The sequence below is a fragment of the Globicephala melas genome, chromosome 10, assembly GCF_963455315.2.
Source record: "Globicephala melas chromosome 10, mGloMel1.2, whole genome shotgun sequence".
In the NCBI taxonomy this organism is placed as follows: domain Eukaryota; kingdom Metazoa; phylum Chordata; class Mammalia; order Artiodactyla; family Delphinidae; genus Globicephala; species Globicephala melas.
In genome coordinates this window covers 71,798,546-71,825,207 of record NC_083323.1, presented here as the reverse complement: position 1 = coordinate 71,825,207, position 26,662 = coordinate 71,798,546, and the positions used below count along the sequence as shown (strand labels likewise).

General features: G+C 36.4%; 1 protein-coding gene across 1 annotated transcript in view; it reads right to left on the bottom strand.

The window, feature by feature from the left end:
- The window catches only part of SLC2A13 (solute carrier family 2 member 13), a 430,471-nt gene that overhangs the window by 206,514 nt on the left and 197,295 nt on the right, over positions 1 to 26,662 (bottom strand). Inside the window, exon 4 of the mRNA XM_030835390.2 lies at positions 19,821 to 19,929. Within this exon, the coding sequence (XP_030691250.1) occupies positions 19,821 to 19,929 (109 nt within the window). The remainder of the gene's footprint in view (positions 1 to 19,820; positions 19,930 to 26,662) is intronic.

Here is a 26,662-nt window from a genome sequence, read left to right as displayed (position 1 = left end):
TTCAATGAGGCCAGCATTACCCAGACACCAAAGCCAGACAGATATTATAAAATTAAAGACCAACATTCTTTATGAACAAACTAGCAAATTGAATTTAGCAGTATATTAAAAGGATTATACATCATGAACAAGTGGGATTTATTATGGGAATGTAAGGATGGTTCAACATATGAAAATCAATCAATGCAATATGTCATATCAACAAAAGGAAAAAATCACATGATCACATCTTAATTGATGCAGAAAAAGCATTTGATAAAATTCAACACCCTTCTGTGATAAAGACAGTCAACAAACCAGGAATAGAAGAAACCTATCTCAACATAGTAAAAGCAATATAAGAAAAACCCATATGGGCTTCCCTGGTGGCGCAGTGGTTGAGGGTCCGCCTGCCGATGCAGGGGACATGGGTTCGTGCCCCGGTCCGGGAAGATCCCACATGCCGCGCAGCGGCTGGGCCCGTGAGCCATGGCCGCTGAGCCTGCGCATCCGGAGCCTGTGCTCCGCAATGGGAGAGGCCACAACAGTGAGAGGCCTGCATACCGCAAGAAAAAAAAAAAAAAACCCATAGTAAACATTATACTCAATGGTGAAAGACTAAAAGCTTTTCCTCCAAGATCAGGAACAAGACAAGGATGGCCATTTTGCACTTCGATTCAGCATAGTATTAGAAGTTCTAGCCAGAGCAATTAGGCAAGACAAATAAAGGAGAACTAAAATGATCTCTGTTAGCAGGTAAGATGGTCTTCTAAACCAAAACCCCTAAAGTTTCTATAAAAATTCTGCCAGAAGTAATAAAGAAATTCAGCAAAGTAGCAGGATATAAAGCCAACAGACAAAAATCAGTTGCATTTCTATACAATGACAATGAACAATCTCAAAGGAAATAAAGAAAATAATTCCATGTACAACAGCATCAAAAAGAATAAAATACTTAGAAATTAACTTAAGCAAGGAGGTGAAAGACTCATACAATGAAAACTACAATTTTTTCTAAAAGAAATTAAGGAAGACATAAATACATGGAAACACATCCCATGTTCATGGATTGGAGGACTTAATATTGCTAAGATGTCAATACTATCCGAAGTGTTCCACAGATTCAGTGCAATTCCTACAAAAGTCTCAGGGATGTTTTTTACAGAAATAGAGATAGAAAATTCATATGGAATTTTAACAGTCTTTTCAACAAATGGTTCTGGGAAAACTGGATATCTAAATGCAAAAGAAAGGAATTGGATCCTTACCTAACACCACATTCAAAAATTAACTCAATATGGATCAAAAATCTAAATGTAAGAACTAAAATTATAAAACTCTTAGAAGAAAACACAGGACAAAAACTTCATGAAATGATTTCTTATATATAACACCAGAGACACAGGCAAAAAAAGAAAAAAATACACAAATTAGACTTCTTAAAAATTTTTAAAAAAATTGTACATCAAAAGACAATATCAGGGCTTCCCTGGTGGCACAGTGGTTGAGAGTCCACCTGACGATGCAGGGTACACGGGTTCGTGCCCCAGTCCGGGAGGATCCCACATACCGCGGAGCGGCTGGGCCCGTGGGCCATGGCTGCTGGGCCTGTGCGTCCGGAGCCTGTGCTCTGCAATGGGAGAGGCCACAGCGGTGAGTGGCCCGCGTACCGCAAAAAAAAAAAAAAAAAAAAAAAAAATACAATATCAACAGAGTAACAAAGTAGCCCACAGAATGGGAGAAAATTTTGCAAATCATATATCCTATAAGAAATTAATAGCCACAATACATAGAATACTCTTAAAACTAAATAACAAAAAACAGATTGTTGAGTCCATAAATCTGTAAATTGGTATCTCCTAACAAATTTCAGAGGCTTTTCTGCCAGTACTTTTTCTATTTCTTTTTCCTGCTCCATTATCTCACTCTCTCCATCTGGGACTCCATTTTTCTTCTGAAATTGCCTCACATAATCTGAGGTTATCTTTACTCAAAAAAAAACTTTTTCTTTCTCTTCTTCAGGTTTTTATTGTCTTCATTCTGATATTAAAGCCATCTAGTAAACACTTTACTTCTGGTACTTTATTTTTCAACTGTAAAATTTGCATTTGGTTATTCTTCATAGTTTCTTGAGATTCCCTATCTTTTCATTCATTACAAACATATCATCTTACATCTCTTGAAGCATAGTTATAACCGATGCTTTAAAATTTTTATCTAATGACTCCCAACATCTGGGTCATTCTGGGGTTGCCTATGAAATAATTAATGAAAACAAAACCAAAACAACCATTACTTTAGAAAAGCTGCATTTTAATTAGATTCTTAACATGGAGGATTCAATGATTTAATAAAATAAAATAAAATGCATATTTCTTTCCCTCTAAGATGCTTCAGTTTTATTACATGGAAAGATGAATGATAAATTAATTGAATATGAAAAAAACTGTCTAAAGCATTTAAAACCAAATCAACTAATAGCACATTTAAGTTACATCAATATTTACCAATCTTTCATAGCAGTACAGAGTTTAATAAAAAATAAATAATTTTCCTATTTTATTTAAGTTAACCACATTAATTTCTTTAGTGACTCTCACCTAATTGTTACGATATCCTATGCAGTCCTTTATGAAAGGGATAAATTCCAAAATACAAAAGGAGCCTATTGCTTCAACTGGGCATGGATTTGATGCACTTCTTTATTTGGTTGGTTAAATATTTATAAATGTAAATATTTATAATACTGAAAAAAGGTTGTTTGGAATTTATTGGAAAAATTCAAATAATGTGTAGAACATTAAAGCAGTGAGAAATAAAATGTCCCTCAAAACACAATAAATTCATCCTCAGTCATTAAAATATGTGAATAACAGTAATCCTTTTTATTTAAGTAATTCTTTCCACTCAAAGACAAGGGAGATTGTGACTGATAACTATTTTGAGGAAGTGAATAATACCCCTTTAGTCAGTTTTTAAGAATATCCTACATGTACATTTCAGGTTTAGAGGCTTGGGAAGTTTCAAAGACATATGTCATAACGAGTGCTCTCAGGAAACATTATAGATACTTTTCTGATGAGGAATTTCAAAAATTCAAACATATTTATATGGTTCTGACATTTATAAAAGTGGGAGCCGAGAGATGAATTGCATGCTCAGCATTCTATAATAAATGAGTGAGACATGTAATATTGTTTTATAAACTGCTCTTAAGTATTTTGACATATCTTTCCCTGGTATTTTAACAGCCATATCATCATTTCAATAGATAACAAATCTTTACAATTTTATAAACTGTATACAGCTCTAACTTTAAATGTGAAGAATTTTTATAGGTTTCATTTATAGAGAAAATTCTCTTCCTGATGCTATTTGGTTGAGAAAGGCTGCTCAGCTGATGGAGCAATCCATCAAGGTGTCGGTACATAATTAATAGTATCTTTAGAACCAACGCATTTAGTTTGTTCACATACAAATTAAACAGTAATAGATTGTGCACTAAGCATTTTAAAGAGATAACATTCCTGTCAGCCAAATATCTATAGTTCTTGCATTAAAATCAAATGGTGTGGTGTTTCTGAGTCGAGAAATAATGTTTCTCTCATTCTCTTTATGAAATGCTCCATTACATTTTGTGCATTTTATAGAATTTTTTAAAATCTTGAATTTCACAAGTTTACTTCTACCTTTGATCCATGATACCAAAATACTTATAGAGTTTAATATTTTCTTCTAGGTATATACAGAATAATGATCAATGTACAGAGTAAACTAATTGAAAACTGGTGAGGCATATGAATTAAAAAGTTTCGTGGAAAAAGTATAAACATATTAATCAAAGCATATCCTTGCCTTTTTCTCCCCCAAATGTCATTTAAAATATAAAATCTTTAATATACTATAAGTTAGTTCAGGATGTCATGGGCTATTAAAGTTAATAAATGTTTTATATTTCAAAGAAGCATATTCATTATATCTGGCCTACATCTAATTAGAATGTATCTTTTCTAAAAAAATAACACCTAACAAGAAAAGAATATTGCATTTGCTATTGTTACCCTCAAAGCTGTTTTTCAAAATCAATATGCAATGCTATAGAAACTTGGCTAAATTTTGTTTCATATTCAAAATTTTTATTTTAAGGGACATTCAGAAAAGCTAAAGGATATGCTTTAATTTGATGAATTTATTAAGCTTCAGTATGTTCAAAGCACTGTGCTGGTATACAAAACATGACTGTCTTATTTCAACATTTATTGAGCTCCTATGTAAGTGTGGAATACAAAAATAAACAGTACATACTCTTGAAGTCCCTGAAATAAGTAATTAAATAAATTAAACTTCAAGTTAATTGGACACAAACATTAAAGTATAAATTAAAACATATGTGTAATTGTAAGCTTAGTATCAAATGCATATATTGTTGAAAAATGAATTAAATTTCCAGTAACAAGAGCCTGGTATATGTTTAAGAATTTATTACTTACATTACTTCATTTTGATTCTCTCCTATAGCAACATTATTTCTAAAAGGGAAACAATGTTTTAACACAACATCTATTTCAAAGATCAAAGAATGATATTTCACACGTCAGAAAAAAAACTTAGGGCTTCCCTGGTGGCACAGTGGTTGAGAGTCCGCCTGCCGATGCAGGGGACACGGGTTCGTGTCCCGGTTGGGGAAGATCCCACATGCCGTGGAGCGGCTAGGCCCGTGAGCCACGGCTGCTGAGCCTGCACATCCGGAGCCTGTGCTCCGCAACGGGAGAGGCCACAACAGTGAGAGGCCCATGTACCGCAAAAAGAAAAAAAAAATTTCATGTCACAGAGCACTAAGTGTCACTAAGCACTAAGTTTTGATATGCTTTTGCCCAGTTTCCGCTTACTAATTCGAGTAAAAAATCTTAGACTAAAAAAGCCTATAAAGTAAATCCATGCTATTTCTTTCTCTTTTTTTAATTGAAGTATAGTTGATTTACAATGCTATTTCTAATATGTAAATTTACTGATTTAATTTGAGAGCCTGCCAATCCTTCATTCAGGCTCTGACTACACTTTCTGTGTGAGTGGTGGTACCAAGAGTGCTTCCTCTAATAAATGAGCAATACATAAAATAGAACTAAAATCCTAGATTCTCTACTATACAGATGATGAGAGTTAAGATTTTTAAATCTTAAAATTTTTGAAGATATACTAAGTACAGAACTAATTTTTATAGTGAAATAGTTGTTTATTTTTGTTAATCAACTACTAACTACTGTTAGTCAACTACTGCACTGTAAGGCTAAAGAGAGGAAATGGGATCCAGGAAACAGGGAAGCTAATGAGAAGAGAAGTAAAGAGAATTCCTACAGCTGTGCCTGGACAGCATCCTGATAGGGGGATGGGGCAGGCAGGATAATGGAGGCTCCAGGAGGAGGGTCAGCAAGGAAGGCAAGGCGTGGGGAAGCAGAAGTACAAGGATGGATTTCTTAATGTTTCTTATTAGGTTTAACCAACGAGAGAGGGGTTTCGCAGTTCCACTGAGGAGTGTGCAGAAAGGATTAATGAGGGGTACACAGAACACTGAGCAAATTAAAGGAGGAGGCAATTATTTACAATAGGGGAGGAAAAAATGTTGGTACGCATGTATCAATCAGTTCACCAGGCCAGGCTCAGGCAGAGTAAGGTAGAGAAAGATGGAGGTGCCACCTGAGTAGCAAACAGAAGATGTGCAGCACAACGGAAGTACACATACTCACAGCGCACTGAGTTGCTCAGCTGGAAACATTTCTGTAGTCACAATGTTGAAAACAGTGAACATTAGTTAATCCCAAAACTTGAGATATAATTATAAAGGTGGGCGGAATTGTGTGAATGTGAATGTGAATGGAGGTGGTTGGAAGAAGTATCTTCTGTAATGGAAGGTCAATACAGAATTGCAAACATTGAAATCATTAAAAATTATATAAATATTATTTACTTAGAAATACAGATAGTGTTAATATGGAGAGAAGTATCTAAAAGAAGTGAAAGTAACTGTCCTTGGAGAGTAGAACTTGAAGTAGAGGATGAGGGACAGGGACAACTGCTTTTCATGGTAAACCTTATACTACCTTGACTCTTGTATATGTAATACCACAATAAAAATTAAACTCAAAATATAAAATACGAATAACGTTAAAATGAGCCTGTGACTTTTTTAACCCACCACATAAATGACCCAGATTCAAGAGCATGGTTTATTGTTTATTGAAAAAACTTTAAAATCAGGAAAATAGGAAAACTTGTTTTACTGTGCTTTAATAGATCAATCTTCAAATTAGTCAAGCCATTTGATTCATATTCTACTATCAAAATAACCAGCTAACCAATATTTTTCACCTGGTTGTTGAAACACTGTGTACATGGAACCTAAGTTACCAGTATAATTTTAATAACCAAATTAATTCATAAATTGGCTTTCTAATGAACATGTGGGAACAAACGATTACTATATGATCCATGTTGAGAAGCCCTAATCGTTTCAGATTTTTTGGTTTTAGAAATCATTTGAATTATCAACTAATATATCCATATTAGAGATAACCATTTATATACAAACATACTAACAATTGATACATGGGAATGATCTTGTGCCCCTTTCACCTCATCTACTTCCTTCCTCCCCTACCAGGGGCAAGACAAACACCCTACAATAACCAGAGTTCTCATCACTACAACCAGCTGCCCTTACCAATGCCTTTGCTGTTGCCACTCCCTCTCCTGTGCACCCATTCTCCTGCTGACAGGGTCTGGTACCTACCTACACCCACACCTGTACCTGGGCCTCCTGACCATCTGTGTTCTCTCATTCTACTCCCATCTGGAACTGGTGCTACAGGAATTCTGGGGCTGAGGGAAAATACACTTGGAATCTTGAGTTGTAACTTGGAAGTTTTCCTACAACAGCAATGATATGATTGTTTCAGCACTTCAGATATGGTAAGGCATAAGGGGATTTTGTATAACAGTTTAACATAGCCATATAGTTAACCACTGGGAAATTTCCAACTGAATTTTAAATCCTTAGAAGATAACCAATTAGTATGTTTGAGGTACACTCTGTAAAGATTAGTGAAAGAAAGAAATACTCTCCCACAAAACAAACAGCCAGAACATAAATACCTACAATTTTAAATACTTATCTGAATTTACTTGTTTGTATTTTACCCTAATTATAAAAATGTTATTATAGATTTAATTTATTGTATATTATTCTGTATTATTATAGTATAGTTTTATTGAGGTCCAATAATGGAGTCCTCATTTTGTTACTCATGAAGCTATTCTTCTCTTTACTGATTGTTGCAAAGATTCATCTCACTGAACTGACCCTGTGCAATACAATTTGGCAATCCAGTTCGTTCATTTGGGATAAACCCAAATGCTATATAAATACCTTTCTTCCATGCTGTTTTCAGTTCTGTGTTTTAATGGAATGAGGGATATACAGGAGTGATTTTGATTTTACTATATATTACTCCAATACTTCTCCAACTACGAGGTTTGCCAATTCAGAGATTTGGGTAAAGAGGAAAATAGAAAAGGAATTTTTTCTCAGTTGTTTAATAAATTTACTAAGGATTTAGAAAAGTCAGGCACTTCAAATAAAGGTAGAGTGCAGTATGACTACATTTTTTGACCATTAAAGCAAAATAAATAAATGCTCCAACATGTGACCCCCCAAGACACTTAGGTTCCCCATCTTTCAAAACTTCACCAAGACTTTACTATAAAGAAACAGCAAAGGGCACATGATCATCAGTGACATCATTTGGTTCTAAAGAAGGGAAACAGAAGAAGCATTTGTCCACATTTCCAATGCTACCAATATTTTCTGAGTGTCTACTGTATGCTGAGCAAAATTTAAAGGTGAATAAGACAGATGAGGGCTCTACTCTCATGAGCTTATTAACAAACAAGTAAACAAAGAGGATAATTTTAGGCAGTGATAAATACTATGAAGAAAATAAATGGAGAGAGATATCAGTGAAGGGAGGAGGTCAAATAGGGTCAAGGCCTATCTGAGGAGTTGACATTTAAATTCAGACACAAGTGACAAGGAACCAGCCACTCGGAAGATCTAGAGAAAGATCTTTCCAGGCAGAAGGAAAAGCAATTACAAAGTATCTAAGGTGGGAACAAACATAGAGAGTTTGAGAAACAAATGAAAGGAAAAAAGCCATTGTGCTTGAAACCTGGTGAGTGCTGGGGTGAGTAGCAGGAGATGAGGATGGTAAACAAGATGTGGGCCCAAAGAGCAGAGTCACAGGAACATGGTGAAAAGCTGGGCTGATTTTAAGTGTGATGGAAAGCTACCAGAAGTTTCTGAGTAATGGAGAGTTAAGATCTTAATTCTGGCTGCTCTGTGGAGAATGAATGGTTTATGGAGGGTAAACATGGAAACAGAAAGACCAGTTAGGAGACTGACAATTGCAATAAATGAGACAATAGTGGCTAGTGTGGCTGGTAGTAGTGGAGATGCAGATAAGGGGAAGGATATACACTACACCATAGAGCTGAAGTTCCCAAACTTGTTTGCTTCATGGAGCCCTTCGTGTCTGAGTAATTTTTTTCAGCACCGCTAAGCCAAAAGAAATACCTAATGGTTCTGTTTATTAAAGTAAAACTACTTAATACTGGTAGTCTGAGCATGTAGTGTTTCCCTCACACATTTAATTTAAAATATCCCTCGGCTCCCCTGTAAGGAGTGTCTCATGCCTCTGCACAGTTCGAAAATCATGGTTTTGGGGCTAAGACTTACTGGAGAACTAGACTGGGAAGTAAACAGAGAAGAAAATCAACAATGATTCCTGGGTTTTGGACCTGAGCAACTGGATAGATGGGAGCACTACTCACTGAGATGGGTAAGAATGAAGGAAAACACAACCACCCTGGAAGATAGATTATATCCCATTTGTAAATAAGAAAGCTGAGACTTCGAGTGGCTGTGTAAGTCATTCAAGGTAGCACAACTGGTCAGGAAACATGGTAAAATTTGACTCCAGATCTGTCTGATGCCAAATAAAACAATAATGTAATAAATAATGAGCTGCTATAAGTTAGTCACCTTAGAGTACATTAAATATGGTATCTCATTTAATTCTAACAACACTGTTAGATAGATCTGATTCCGACGTCACCTACAGCAATTCCCTCTTAGTTGATAAAAATGATTGTAAAGTGTTGGCAAATGGTAGTCTCATCCACTTAGTCTCAAAAAAAAATTTTTAATGTGGAATGAAGGTCTTGAGGGTAGAAGATGAAACTGAATATTTTACAAATATCCACAGCTTTGCTGTAATGATTAGACTATATTGCTATTCCTAAAATCAGAGCAATCTAAATCATCTGCCCTCATTTTTATCCAGCCTTGAACAGGACATACATGCGAAAGTTCTAAGTAGACTATTAATTGAATGTTGATTTCTTAGGGCAGGTGGCACAACCTTAACCATCTTGATGGTGCCCAGCCATGGAGAGTAGCAGGGAATGTGGGGAACTGGAGAGGACACATAGGCTCCAAGAGGCAATGCAGTCCCCTTGAAATCTGGACTTTAGAGTGAAATTTAACAAGTGCAAAAATTTTGTCCTTTCCAAAGAAAACATGTCTCGGGGCTAAATTTAGTCCTTGCAAATAGTCTTAGATACAGAATTAAACTTCTCCAACAAAGTTATGACAAGTGACTGAGGGGAGAACCTTAAGGAAGTTGAAGAAGATCATCAAAAGAATCCAGGAGGAGACTGTTAATTCTATGCAGGAAACTGTAGTTAAAATCACATAGTTAGGGCTTCCCTGGTGGTGCAGTGGTTGAGAGTCTGCCTGCCGATGCAGGGGACACGGGTTCATGCCCCGGTCCGGGAAGATCCCACATGCCGCAGAGCGGCTGGGCCCGTGAGCCATGGCCGCGGAGCCTGTGCGTCCGGAGGCTGTGCTCCGCAACGGGAGAGGACACAACAGTGAGAGGTCTGTATACCACAAAAAAAAAAAAAAAAAAGAAGAAAAGAAAAAAAAATCACATAGTTAAATATACTCTATACGTTTTCTATTTTCTGGTACTGTGTGTTTTTACCGAAATGGAAACAGGAGCACCTTATATTTCGTTCTGTATATTTTAATCTGCCCAGTAAAAAATAATCTTATCAAAATAAATGAAGATGTTCCAGCAGGGAACACTGTTCATTTTTCTCCCTGCCATGAATGACATGTCATTAGACTATTTGTCGCTGCATCTAGCAGCTTAATAGCATTTGAAATCCTGCAATTCTATCAGCCACAGGAAGTACTATCACAAATGTGGATAGAAGTCACTACCTTAGCTCTTCAGTTGCCCTAAGAAGGAACCAAGAGCTCTGTCTTCAGAATTTTTGTCATGGGACCTTCAGTGTTGAAACCCAAACTAAAGAGTATCTAACCAATATTATAAATTAGTAGAAATGTCATTATAACTTGTCACTAATTCTAAAGATAAGAACTCATTTGGCAGTGGTTTTGAAAAATCCTGTTCTCAAATCTTGAATGTCATTGCTTTTGTTTTCCTGAGGTCATAACCGCAAACTAGTTAAGGAAGACACTCACATAGTCAGACAGAGACAGATCCAGCATAACACCATACTATGACCATGGTGATGAACAGAATAAAAACAAAAGAGTCAGTAGGAACAAAAATCTAGCTGGCTCTCCCTGGGGAGTACTTTGAGAGGGGGCAATTTTATTATTTGTTTAGTCTTTCTGGGGAAATAAAAAAATAAATCTGCAGTTTTATAAAGCATAAATGTTAAATAAAGCACAAACAAATAAAGCACAATAACTGTTATGACAGATATCTACTCAGAGTGCTACAGGAGGCTAAAGGAGGATCATCTGAATCAGCTCCTGAGTGTAGGGAAATGGCATGTGACCTGAGTTGGGAGAACGGGATGTATGAAGGCCCTGAGGCTTCAATTAATCATCACCTAAAGCAGAGGATGTTCCATATAGCAGGAGGCAAAAGCATGTGAGAAGTGGTCGGACACAGGATGGTGCAGAGATGGACAAAAGTCAGACCATGAAGGGCTCTAGACTTTGAGCTCTGCTGAATGCTATGGCTACCATTAAATGATTTTAAGTCAAGATAGGATAAGATTTGACTTTGTTTTGGAAAGTTCACATGCAGAGATAAGAAGGATAAAATGAGGGACATGAGATTTATTGCAGAAAAATTCTCTGTGCACCTCCTCCTATGGTATTGCCCAGCTGTCTGGCCTCACATCCTCCCTCACAAAGGGAGGTTCACTTTGATTTTTCTCTCTTAGGAATTAGCAACTGAGACAATTCCAGTCAATCTTTTGTGATGCTTGAACTTAGAAGTATATCCAAGGTTATGGTGGCAGAGTGTGATCACATATGAGCAAAACCAGAGAAAGATTTCAAAGAGAAAGAAGGAAGAGAATGCATATAGCCAGAGAGAAACAAGAAAACAATATCACATGGACACAGAGGCTGGGTTTCTGGTTTCAGCCCTGATGAAATAAAAATTCGTATTTTAAGGCAAGACAAGAAAAAATTTAAATGTAAAAATTTTCTCTGCCCATTTTGGCCTCTACCCTTCCTTCTAGTGTACATCTACATTATGCCTTAACCAGACTTCCCCAATAGGAGAAATACCGGCTGAACCACATAGATCAATTTTCCCCCTTCTGGCACCAGTGATGTAGCTCCTTAGAAGGTAACACTGCTTTCTCAATCCTGTAAGGGGTCACAATGACCCACTATTTTCCTTGTAGGTGCAGACATCTTTGGTGAACTTTATGCATGTCCAATGCCAATTTATCATTTCCCTTAAAGATAACAATTGGTGCAGAACAGACTAGTCAAACAACCTGAGGAGATACTGGGCCAAACCTACTGGAAGTTCTTAGCTTAAATACTTACTTATGACCTACTAGCTATGTTACTTCTATTCTGCCTATTTTATAAGATTATTGTTTCTTGCATTACCAAATGTATGACTGAGTGTCAGATAAAATTAATGATGATTAGGTAACTTGAAACGATTGAGCAAATATATAGTTCTATAAGATCAATGATTGTAATAATACTGTAACTCTAGATATGGGAAGAAGCAATGAGAGGGAACCATTTCCTGGATCATAACAGACTAGTAAAGCAGTGGTCCAGAGGCTTTGGCTACTGGTAACAGGGCCTAGTCCAGTAGTAGCACATTGAGTGGCCTATCAATGAAGTCCTTGCCTGATCTGGGAATGAGCATTCCTAGCACTGTGGGACAAACTGGTCACGAATGCCTCCCAAACCTTGGTCAAAATTAAGACTGAAAGGGAAGGGATTGTAAAATAAAGAATGTTGCCCACCACTTCTACAAGAATCAAGTCATTAATCACTGCGGTCGCTGACCTACAATATACCCAGAAAGGAATTCCAGGCAAAGATCAGGATGAGGTAAAAGTGACAGAACTACCCCTCATAGTTAGATATTTTCAGGAGAAATTTTTATGAACCTGATTCTTGTGTCTTCCCATACCTATAAAAGCACTAAAACCATTAACTAAGATGTCTATTCCTAGTGACTAGCAGTGACCTTCTACCGAGATGTGTGCCTGGTTGCATGTACTCCCTTCACCAAAATCACACATATACTGGCCTCTCCCTTTACCTCTTCAGAAGATTCTCAGAGCTCTCTGAGAGACTGTCTCCCAGGTTATAATCCTCAGCTTGGCCCAAGTAAAGAAATTTTCCATTTCTTTCTTAGATTGACTACTGATTAATGTTTTTGTTGACAGCCTCTTGGTAGGTGCAGCTGTATTTCTTGACTTCAGTCCCTGTGCCCCTACTGTAAACTGCCCTGATTTTTCTTAAGTTAGGTTGGAGTAAGATTCAAATACTTGCAAATACAATGAACCCTAACTAAAGCAGGGCCTAAACTCGGACAGATAATGAAAATGAAGAGAATAGGAAGGATATAAAAGGTGTTAAGGGAGTAAAATTAAGGAAATTGCGACTGGCTGGATTTGGATGTCTTGGCTCCCCAGCCATAGTCTTGGGCACCCACTAGTCATACCCTTCACTGAGATGGCGATAATAGGAGGAGGGGCAGAATTGGTGAGAAACAATAGGGATTCAGTCTTGAGATTGATGAGAGTAGGATATCCAAATAAAAATCCCAGCAGTTGAATATGACTGTGCATCTCAGAGGAGTTCTGATCTGGAAATGGAGGCTAAGCCATCTCTTCCATGTAGCTGGTCATTGAAACGATGGAAGTGAACAAAATCTCCCAGCAGAGTTGTAAGCCAAGGCCTGCGGAGCACCAGCCTTAAAGTATAAATTGAGAAGAAAAAGTCATGAAGGAGACTCAAGATGAAATGCTATGACGTGCCAATAAGGGAAAATTTTTAAAGAGAACGCTGGCCAAGTGAGGACATCCCAGATACCTGACTAACTGAGAGGATTACAAATGTGAGTGTGAGAAGAGTAGAACCAAACTCCCCAACAACCTCTAAGTACCTCCTGTGTGGCAGACATTTCATGCCTCACTTCATCTTCAAAGCAACCTTTCAAGACAGGTGACAGTATATCCTTTTAAAGGTAAGGGAAAAGACCAAAGTTCCCTGGGGATGGGCTATGTCATATTGTGTTTATCTAGTCCCTGGAGGACTGCCTTCCACCGATTTGTTTAAAGAATGAACATTTTCACAATTTTGTAATAGTGTACCTGGAACTAACTGGACTGGTTACTCTCAAACTCACATATGATTTGGGGGGCAAGGTTCTGCTTCAGGGACACAGCAGGCCTATTTCCTGGGGCACATCCCTGGATTTCATGCTGTTATTTCAACTCATTAACAGCATCTTCTCAACTCATCTAACAGCATTTCTTCTGCTTACCTTTCAGCAAAACATATCAGTCAGAGAAAGGGCAGTCAAGGAAACCATATTTTCATATCACCAAAGATGTCCTGAAGAACCCAAATCTTAGTTGCTGATACTTTACAAACCAGTGGAGATAAATTTCGATTAATTATCACAGAACCTTAAATTCACATCTGACTTGGAAAACATGCCAAAAGGATTTGACTATCTTTTGATGTAAACCACAAGTCATGCCACCCAGGGTATACTTAGTCACAGATCCCCCACTTCCTAAGGAGGCATTATTAGCTCCTATTGTTCAAAAGTCATTGAGGTCTTTTCTGGTTCGCTTATATGCGGAATCTAGAAAAATGGTACAGATGAACTTATTTGCAAAGCAGAAATAGAGTCACAGATGTAGAGAACAAACTTATGGTTACCAAGGAGGGAAGAGGGGATGTGATGCGTTGGGAGATTGGGACTGACATACATACACTACTATGTATAAAATAGAAAACTAATGAGAACCTACTGTATAGCACAGGGAACTCTACTCAGTGTTCTGTGGTGACCTAAATGGGAAGGAAATCTAATAAAGAGTGGATATATGTACACGTATGACTGACTCACTTTGCTGTACAGCAAGAAACTAACACAACACTGTAAAACAACTATACTCCAATAAAAATTAAAAATAAAAGTCATTGAAGTCTTTTCTCCCTGACTTAAGAGGTAACGAATGTATCTAATACTGAAGCAGACAACACTCCTACCACATTTATAAGTTAGAAGAAAAACACTATTTTGACTTCTTTCTATATATTGAAAATTAGAGACAAGTATGAAAAAAAGGGTATTACAACAATTTATCTTCTACAAAGGATGCTTCAAATGCTGGACTGATGGATAGGTTTGGGCCAAAGAGAATGAATCAACTATGGAATGGCCCTGCTTTCCACAAATGCTCTGGAATTTCTAAGCTGCAACACACAGTGAGCAGAAGGGAAGTTATTTACATAGTCTCAGTTCCCCTCTTGGGCCTGAACCATACAGGATATTTCATTTAATCACAAGAACCACAGGAGATATTCTTCCTGATTTTCAGGTCACTGAGGCTCTGAGAAGTTAAGAAGCTTGTGGAGTTTACACAGCTAGCAAGCATGATGGGTTTCGATTTAAATTCAGATCTAACACCATAGGTTGTGTTAATATCTGATGTACCATGTTTCTACCCCCAAAATGACTCCATATAAAGAAAAATTTTAAAATAACAAAAAATCGTTTATATGTGCCCTCTTTATTTTCGAGGTAGAATCAGTCACTCATTTTTTCTGTGTTCATATAGCATATTAATTTGTTTTTTTATAATACTGCATTATAATTATTTGGTCTGTCTGCTTAGGTAGAATACAGACTTCTCAAAGACAAGAATTTTAGTTTCCAAATATCTGAAGCTCTATCAACAATATAGTAAATGCTGGTTGAAGAATAAATAAATGAATACTTTAGCAGATGTAGTTTTAAGATTCCTATTACAGGACACAATTATTTGTGAATTATAAAAAGAAAACAAAAGATTATAATATTCAAGAAAATATACTCTCACCATCTCTTATGAAACTCCCATTTTATTGCTTACATTTTTCTTTTTAGATTAAAATCAATCTCCTGATAACTTTTCACTCAAGAAAGGTTTAAAGTAGTTCAAACGCAAATGTTTGAGCTTCCACTTTCACTTGAAACTCCATTTTTCCTCGTTCAAATGTACATTAAAGTCCATCTATTTCACTTTATAGGTAATTAGAATGAAGGCAGTTATCTGGCATGCCCAAAGTTCCATGGTGGAGACAGATCTTGAAAGTAATTATCCTGATTCCTGGGTCAATATTCTTCCCAGCACTCTAATCTCATCTTTCAAAAGAGTGAATCATGAAACTGAACATTTCCTCATTCATTCAATGACTTTCACCCAATTAACACAAATGACTAAAATACACTCATCTTGAAACATTCCAATGAGATAAGCATATTATCTTTCAATAGTTTTTTGGATTATGTTCTGAGCCCTACTGAGGATGCAGAGAGAGGAGAAGGCTCACATTAGTGAGTTAGTATTTTGGTCCACTCATGCTGCCTGCTGAGGACCTCAGAGAGAGTAAAGCATCACCTCTGGTTCAGACTTACAACATAAGAGAGCATAAATCCTTATCCTTTTCTTCTTATTTCCTGTCACCTTTATTTTTCTCTGCATTTACCACCATCTGGCCTGATTGTTGTGCTATGTTTCCTGATTGCATGGTAATTTTTTACACTAGGAGAGCTTGTTGGGATAAAATATGAGAATGGAACAGATTCAGAAATATTGCACTTATGAAATTAAATTAATTAAATATGATTAACAAATATCATACCATCAGCCTGGCCTGCCCAAGAACTCTAGATCAGAGTATAAAGCAAAGGCCTCAACTGGGTACCAGTAGATTAAATAGTCTGATGAGTTTTATGATTCTTGAGATGGATGCAATTACTTTAGCACAGAGTTGTTTTGGACTTTTATCCTTGAGTGGTAGTGAATTTCACTAACTTTGATTTGTTGACTTATATTACCCCCAAACAAGCTTTAAAGAGTCAGCCCCGGGCATTTCAGGTGTTTTACAACTGAAGGGTAGCCCAGGTGACCTAGAGTCAGAAAATGAGGGTTCTACCCTCAGCTCTAAAACTTATTGTGTGAGTGGACAAGTCACTTTAACTCATTAAGCCTTTGCTGCCTTGGCTTGAGAATAAACAGAACTGCCCTGCCTACTTGACAGGATTTTTATAAAGAACAAGGGAGATCATGTCTATGAAAATATTTTATAGTGTTAGATATATATATATATAAAACAGTAAACATTTTTGTTTTTATCATGACAATAATAAATAATTACACCATTAGACAGGCTAAGAGTTTTGTCCTATTTTTCCTTTTCTGTTAATATTTACTGAGCTAATACATGCTAGAGTAGTACTGGTATTAATGCTCAATAATGATACCTATTAAGATTATTATTGCAAGGGCATATTTTCCAAAATATTTTCTATTATCTCTTATAAATACAATAGAAGAAGTGACCCACTGGGGATTAAGGTAAAGCAGTTATAGAGGTAAGAATGATCTGCCCAGCCAATATAATTGCCTATTTCCCATCCCTACTTTAAGTTAGTAGAAAAGGGAAGAGTAAGAAGAGATGAAGCTGGGAGCATTAACCTAAAAGAAGAGTAGCTTAAAAATAAAGGACTGGTATGGAGTCTCCAAAAGAAGTTCACACACCCACAGTTCCTTTTACCTGAAGATGACATAAAAAGCTTAAAATTCTGGATTTCCTTCTCTTTACTGAGGATTTTCTGTGTAACCTTAAAATAAGCCATTGAACCTCTTGGTCTTCCCAGGTAAAAATCTGATACCTTCCACCTGTCCAAGATGGACTGATTTTATGTTTATCAAGACATATCAAAATATAGCTTATTTTAAGTTCTTCAAAAGAAGCAAGATGCTATCAAACCCAGACAAACCAGCTGTCTTCTTTCTTTCTCTTTTTTTTCTCTCTCTCTCCCTCCCTACCTACCTGCCTACCTACCTAATTACTCACCCATATACATTTTGGTTGTGGTAATAATAATGTGGGAAGGATCCATTTATTAATAAAATTAAAATTCTTAGTCAGAAAATGGAAAATTATTGACATTATAACTAGGGTTTAGAATAGATCACATGAGAATTTCTTAAGAGAGCTGTCTTCACATTAATCATCATCATCTTCATCTATCATTACTCTCCCTTTTATTTTGACAGATGTGGAAATATTTTATTGGTCTGTGAGGCAGTGCAATAATATTCCAGGAATTTATCAGGAAAACAGAACTCCATTTGCTCTGTTCTTTCTCTCTTGTGAATAGAGAACAATCTATTCAGCTGCATGCTTGAAATTAAGTGATCAGAGTCATAACAGAAAATTGCCTCTTCTAAAAGTTAAATGTAGTGTCTGAAGTATGTAATGGTTTTAAGGTCTTAGAAGTCCTATGCACGATAGGATAGAAGAGGATGATAAGGTATGGGTTAGGATATAAACATAAGTTATACAAATAAAAGATACTTAAATACACTCACACCACATATATTTTTTTTTCACAGTAGAGAATGAAAAAACTAAATATTCCAAGAAGTAAATCTATTTCCTTAACTGAGACAGAACATTAAATAATTCATGGAGATAGAAATAAAGATCCCATGAGGGAGAAAAAAGAAAACTAAACATGGTAAGATTACATAATACAATTGTAAGGATGATTTTCTCTTTCAGTATTTTCCCATATGATCTTTCTATGAACTTTTCTTGGCAAAAAATAGAATTCAAAATACCTCATATTTCAGGTTCACACAAACCTAGGGTGAAAGATGGATTTCATAAAAACATTTCAACTTCTACAGTTTATTAAGTAGAACAAACAAAAAATATTTTCAGAAATAGGGCATATTTTAATTTAGGTTGATACATTAGATTTTCACATAGGGTTATTACTGCATTGCATTATTTGAAAGCTTGGTGCTAGCCTTGTTACAATTCCATATCATCACCACACTGAGGACAGTGGACGTGCCTCAGGAAAGTCACGGTGTGCAACATCCAGAAACAAAAATGCTGGGCACCATATCAACAGATGTGCCTAAATAGAGCTGATAAAGGTGAGGAAAAAGTGAAAATAAATGTTAGAGGGAAGGAGGAGAGAACCAATATTAAAAATGTAGTCCAGGAAGCTGAAGTCCAACAAGAATTACCATCAAAGTCAAATTCACAAACAGCGTGGATGTATTCAAGATGGAGTTTCTTAGCAAATTACAATTTAATCTAATTGGTCACTGGGCCCTAGCCATTATTTTAACTAATTCACTCTTCTCAAATTACCATGGAATAATTCATTATAACCCAAGTAATTTTAAAGGAAAATATCAACAGTCCCAAATACAAATGGTTTACTAGGTAAGTTTTAATTTTACATAATTTGTATTTTTCTAATGAATAACTTTAACCAACAGGTAGTGGGGGAAAGCTTCTAAGATTTAGGAGCTTTTCACCCAACAAACAGATTCTCAGCAAAAATCTTGGCTTTTCTCTAACCCACATTCTATCACCTAGGATCTTAAAAGTCCCCCATTGATATAGTCCTACACAGACCTTATGAAAATTTGAAATTCTGTATTAAACTGTGAGTTTATTTAATGTGTTGTTTCCTCCACCAGCCAGTATGCTCTGTTGGGCCAAGGACCATGTCTACTTTATTCACTGCTATGTATCTAGTACAAAATAGACCATCAAAAATGGGTTTAATATTGAATGAATGAAATGTGGTAGAACCCCCCACTATTCACCCTGCTCCACCCACAACACACATATAACTTTGGGAATTAGTCTGAAAACTAGAAAACAGGGAACTTGTGTGTCTTCCCTACTTCTCTGCTCCCACTCGATCCCTGGCCCACCGTACCCTGGTTGTAAAAAACATACTTCTATTAATGTTATTATCACATTTCATTGTAACTGACTGCCCTAAAAGGAAATGAACTAGTTATCTGTGTGTCCATTAATTTCTAATAATGCCAGGTGATTTCCTTTTGTTTTACCTTTTAATGTGAATCAAGGAATAGCTTATGAAAACGATATATTCAGTAGCTCAGAATATAAGGACATATTGGATGGCATAAAAGAGAAATTTTGTGAAATCAAATAAAGTCAATAATTACAACAAACAAAATGTCACTTCCTTCTAGTTACAATTTTACAGGATTTAAAAAATTGTAAGGTTAAGTATCTTCCAAAAGGAGAATTCTACACATTTAATAAAAACAAATCACCAAGAGTCCTACTCTTTTTTTTCCATATAAAATAATTCCTTCACAATCTTTTCAGTAAAAAGCCAGAAAGAAATACATACATGATGGTGTTAATGCCTGAGAGCTGTTGGAACATTTGTAGGCCACAACCCACAATTAAAGCTCGGCGAGTTGGGGGATAACTCAGCATTCTGCAGATCACAGGTCCAGCTTTTATAAAAAAGAAAGAAAAAGAAGGACATGTCTATTATTTTTAGCTCCCAGAGTAATTATTCCCATTAGGATAAATTTCCCCAAATCTCTGTGAAATCAACATGACTGGACATTTAAAAATAGAACATATGTATTTTTATAGAAACCTGGGCACAATATATTTTTGAAAACAGTACATATTTGAGTTAAAACTATAAAGTCAACATGAGAGAATTCAAGTTAAAGCGATTTATGGATACTAGAAAGATCTACATAACTGTTAACTGTCACAAATTATTCTTCCTTAAATCCCTATGAGCTGTATTAACCACTCTTTGTTCTTCTGCTTCCTGGGCAATTAATTACTATTTAAAATCCATTCAATGTGGGACTATTTACAAAGTCACTGGAAAAATTGCTTTAATCAACTGAAAGAATGGCATTCATTAAAAACAATGAAACAAGTAACAGGATTCATTACAATTTATTTGGCTAAAGTAACAATATTCGTTCCAATATATTTAATTCAAGTTAAGGAATTTGGGGGTGATATCAGACTTGGTTATGACTGCAATGGATATTATTAATAAAAATTACCCAAAAGGTAAAAAGAAGATGAAATTTAATGTCTATTTTATATAGGCATATATGTATGATATTTCTAGATATTTTTAATAGTTCCCTAAGAGGTATTCAATGATCATTTCAAAATATAAATGGGCTTTCAAAATGGTGCAGATCCCTTGGTCCCTATATCAGAACTCTAGACCAATTCTGAAAAGCTGTAGATCTGAACCACTGAGGCCTTAAGATGACTAACCAATTGATGCCTGTTGTCTGAGCATAATTACCTAAAGTGCCCCTTCTATTCTCAGAAGCGCTTATTACGCCTTCACCTTAGCCTTAAGAGGCATTCTATATAGTGTCCTTATGAGACCAGAGTTGACTCCTAGGACCTATGGTATAGCCTGGGATCACTGGGATGTTAACTGCTTCATTAGCAGCATTTTTCCTGGAGGCAATTTTCATTAGTGAACCCTAAACCAAGTCCAGTAAATTAAATTCTGAGGAAATTTCACCATTTCAGAATCTTTTGGAAATCTAATATTCCAGTTCACAGAAATGGGATATGGACTAGAACGTGCTATTGTCTCAGCAATAAAAGTTAATACAGGATGTTAAGCCAGGGGATTAATGAGAACTGAACATTACTGGGGTGAGGATATTCATCTCTACACAGGTATGATTACAATCACATGAAGACTTGATTTACTGCAAACAATTTTGTCTCTAAATGCTAAGACTGGACACACCCATTTAGAAAGCAGGCTGAGAGTATTATAAATGTCAAAATGTTTTAGATTCAAGTAAAGCGGTATTAAAACCTAGTATATCAGAAAGATTATATGAAATAGGTAGACTTTGTGACAATATTGAAATATATCTGGGTCAGTTCTCTGAAAGATAAGCAGACTCATCTGCAAATTTAGATATCTATGAATGAGCCACAAAATAAGAAATGTGCACAGCATCATATAAACATCTACCTATTTCCAAAATCAAAAAAATTCAAATAAAAGATGATAATTTACCTTATATACCATGGAAAAATTTTAAAATGACATCTATGATGTTGTAACAAAACAAAACAAAACAAAAAACACCCAAACCCTTTTTTAGCTTTTAAGAAACTCCACAGATGACAAACTGGCCTTCTGCAAGAAATCTAACATAATCTTTGGATAGCTGTATCTACTTTCACTATTAAACTGTTCCATGGTTTGACAGACAGATTAGGTAATACTGATTTTGGAGGGCAGAAAAACAAAGAGAAAATTATGACAAATTTGGATTAAAGTTTGACATGCCAAAATATCAAGAGATATATTATCACATAAACATGACATATTTATCCGATTATCACATAAACATCACATATTTATTTCCTAGTTTTAAAAAATCTGGGCTTTGAAAAAAGGAGCTGGAGGAATCAGGCTCCCTGACTTCAGACTACACTACAAAGCTACAGTAGGCAAAACAGTATGGAACTGGCACAAAAACTGAAATACATATCAGTGGAACAGGACAGAAAGTCCACAGAAAAATCCAAGCACCTATGGTCACCTAGTCTATGATAAAGGAGGCAAGAATATACAATGGAGAAAAGACAAGTCTTTTCAATCAGTGGTGCTGGGAAAACTGGATAGCTACCTGTAAAAGAGTGAAATTAGAACACTCCCTAACACTGTACACAAAATAAAGTCAAAATGGATTAAAGACCTAAATGTAAGGCCAGATATTATAAAACTCTTAGAGGAAAACATAGGCAGGACACTCTTTGACATAAATTGCAGCAAGTTCTTTTTTAATCCACCTTCTAGAGTAATAAAAATAAAAATAACAAATGGGACCTGATTAAACTTAAAAGCTTTAGCACAGCAAAGGAAACCATAAACAAAATGAAAAGGCAACCCACATAATGAGAGAAGATATTTGCAAAAGAAGCAGCTTACAAGGGTTTAATCTCCAAAATATACAAATAGCTCATGCAGCTCAATATCAAAAAAAACCCAAACAACTCATCAAAAAGTGGGCGGAAGATCTAAATAGACATTTCTCCAAAGACATACAGATGGCCAAAAAGCATATGAAAAGATGCTCAACATCACTAATTATTAGAGAAATGCAAAATCAAAACTACAATGAAGTATCACCTCACACCGGTCAGAATGGCCAACATCAAAAAATCTACAAACAATAAATGCTGGAGAGGGTGTGGAGAAAAGGGAGCCCTCCTATGCTGTTGGTGGCAATGTAAATTGGTACAACCATTATGGAGAATAGTATGGAGCTTCCTTAAAAAGCTAAAAATAGAGCTACCATATGATCCTGCAATCCCACTCCTGGGCATATATCTGGAGAAAACCATAATTTGAAAACACACATGCACCCCAATGTTAACTGCAGCACTATTTACAATAGCCAGGACATGGAAGCAACCTAAATGTTCACTGACAGAGGAATGGATAAAGAAGATGTGGTACATATATACAATGGAATATTACTCAGCCATAAAACAGAATGAAATAATGACATTTGCAGCAACATGGATGGACCTAGAGATTGTCATACTGAGTGAAGTAAGTGAGACAGAGAAACACAAATATCTTATGATATCACTTATATGTGCAATCTAAAAGAAAATGGTACAAATGAACTAATTTACAAAACAGAAATACAGTCTCAGATGTAGAAAACAAACTTATGGTTACCAGGGGGAAAGCAGTGGGGAAGGGGAAGGATATACTGGGAGATTGGGATTGACATATACACACTACTATATATAAAATAGATAACTAGGGGGCTTCCCTGGTGGCGCAGTGGTTGAGAGTCCGCCTGCCGATGCAGGGGACACGGGTTCGTGCCCTGGTCCGGGAAGGTCCCACATGCCGCGGAGCAGCTGGGCCCGTGAGCCATGGCCGCTGAGCCTGCGCGTCCGGAGCCTGTGCTCCGCAACGGGAGAGGCCACAACAGTGAGAGGCCCACGTACCGCAAAAAAAAAAAATAGATAACTAAGAAGGACCTACTGAATAGTAGAGGGAACTCTTCTCAATACTCTGTAATGACCCATATGGGAAAAGAATCTAAAAAAGAGTGGATATATGTATATGTGTAACTGATTCATTTTGCTGTACAGCAGAAACTAATCTAGGATTTGGACTTTCTTTTGGATTTCCTGTAAAAAATAAACAACGGTAGTTCCTTTATAAGACTGGATTGTTTTTTTAAAGGTAAATTTTGGTCACAGCAGCTGCATATCTGATTATACATGAACAAAAGTAAAAAATTTCCTTTTATTAAAATCATAAACCTAGCTTTATTAGGCAGTAAAACTAACTTAACAAATGCAAACTATTAATCTTAATATCACAGAAGCTATGAGGCAAAGACAAATTCAAATACATGAATTGGTTGAATGTTCATAAGTGAAAATTTAAAATGTCACACTCTAATTACATTTCTTTTGATTTTTGTAATTAAAAATATTTTTATGTATACAACCATTTCACACCTTATTTTTAACAAAACATGTGTCTTTGAAATACAGAAATTCCCACACAATAAAAACTAAAACCTCTAGATAACAAAAGTAGAATGGAAATGCAGAGCTCAAAATATAACACATGATAAAACAATAGAGGCAAAAACTCCAAATGGGTTCATCTTTTCTGTCATTCTGGACACCTCATACTAAGTAACTTTCACAACGGTTGTCCAGGTGTGGCAGGTGCTCTGGTGGCTCTGGTGGCAGGGCTGAAAAGGACAGTGCAACAAGTGCAACCACTACTGTGGACAGGATGTCTGTGAGGAAGCTGAGTCTACAAAAGTTTCTCCAGGTATGATTAAAAATGTACTAGAACACACTTTGTATAAAAGTCCAGCTCTTGACTTCCACTTCCAGCCAAGATGGAGTAACAGTTATCAGATTTACCTCCAACACGAAACAACTAAAAAGTCAGGCAAAAATGCATGAAACAGTAGTTCTCATGACAATGGGACAAAGAATAGTGACCCCTGATATTCAGGAAGCAAATGAGATGAATCCTCCAAATGCCCCAGCCTAAGCCTGGAAAAAAGCATCCAGGCTATGGCACAGGGAGGGGAAAGCAGGTAGATACTGGTGGTCTCCTTGAGTTGAAAAGATGCAGCTCAGGATCCAGGTGGCTAGAGTTCACAGGGCAGTGTGCTGGAGAGGAGAGAGACTCATGGAGAGGACACTGGAGATCTGCAGGGCTCCTTGACTTTTCAGTTGAATACTGATCAGTGGTTGTGTGTGAGGAAACTACCCAGTCAGGGGAAGGAGCCACAGGAAAGGATGAAAGAAATGAACCCCAGGAATTTACACAGGACTGAGAGTGAAAAACCTAGAGCATAAGGAAGAATATTCAGAAGGGTTTTTACCTCAGTAATGGTATAAATTTAGTCCTGGATTAAACATTGCTTGGGCACCATCTAAACAGTTTAAATGAAAGACCCAAATGCTTCCAAGTAACTGAATAGCATCCCACAACTAAGTTCAACAGTAAGATAAAATTTTTAATGTCTGGCATACCATATAAAATACGAGGCATGCAAAAAGGCAAGAAAGTACAACTTGTAATGATGAAGGGATTAATTCAGCAAGAGGATATAACAATCCTAAATGTCTCTGCACCTAATAAAAGCTTCAAAATATGTGAAACAAAAAACACAACTGCAAGGGAAAATAGAAAAACCCACAATTATACTTGGATATTTCATCACCTCTTTCCGAGTAATAGTAAAAGTAGGCTGATAATCAGCTAAGATACAGAAGACATCAACAGTACGATCAACAAACTTGACCTGACACTTAGACAATACCCTACAGACCAAACGTTCCTTCCATGAGTAAAGGCATGGTAAATGTCTTGGAACATTTACTGAGATAGATGATATTATATTCTGAGCGCTAAATCTAGCCTCAATTAATTTAAAAGGATTCAAGTCATATAAAGAATGTTCTTTGATCATAATAAAATTAATATACAAATCAATAAACTGAAAGATAACTGGAAAATTCCCTCCAGATCAGAAATGGAATAACATATTTCCATGGATCAAAGAAAGAATGGGAAATGAGAAAGTATTCTGAACTGAAAGAATATGAAAATGCATCATATGAAAATTTGTGGAATGGAGCTAAAGTATAACAGGAAAATTTATAGCAATGACCTTGGCTTCCACCTTACAAAACCAGAATTAGAGTGACAAAGGAAACCTCAAAAAAGCACAAGATAAAATAATAAAGATCAGAATGGAAATCCACTAAATAGATAAGGAGACAATTGAGGAAAAAAATTAATGAAACCAAAATCTGGCTCTTTGAAGATATCAATAAAATTGATAAACTTTGAGCAAGACTATGGAAGGCTGAATAATGGCCCCTCAAAAGATACATACCTGCTAATCCCTGGAACTTGTTAATGTTACCTTAGATGTCAAAAAAAAAGACTGTGCAGATGTGATTAAGTTAAGGATTTTTGATGTGGGAAGATTATCCTGGATTATCTGGGTTGGCCCTAAATGCAATCACATGTATCCCTATAAGAGGGAGGCAGAGGGAGATTCAGGACAGAATGGGAGAAGGCAATGTGACCATGAATGCAGATACTGAATTGATGTAGCCATAAGCCAAGGAATAATGGAGGGAGGGAGGCAGGGAGAAAGGGAGAGAGGGAGGGAGGGAGGGAAAGAGGGAGGGAGGGAGGGAGGGAAAAAGGGAGGGAGGGAGGGAGGGAAAAAGGGAGAGAGGGAAGGAGGGAGGGAGGGAGAAAGGGAGAGAGGGAAGAAGGGAGGGAGGAGGGGGGGGAGGGAGAGGTCTGTTTTCTTCTTCATGAGAGGGTTTCACTCTCATGACCTCATCTAAACCAATTATCTCCCAAAAGCTCCATCTCCAAACACCATCACTTTGGGCATTAGGGCTTCAACATATGAATTTTGGGGAGACACAAACATTCAGTCTATAACACCAAGAGTATTAGGTATCTGTTCAAATCTCAATGAATTTTCTAATATTTTGATACCTCTTCATGCCTTATGAACCATTTTTCATCATCATAAGAGTGCTACCAAGTAAGAAAGAACAGGTAATATTATTGAGGAAAGAAGTAGATAGAGATCAGGTAACTTTCCAAAGGTCACAAGTATGTAGAGCTAGGACTTGAGCTAA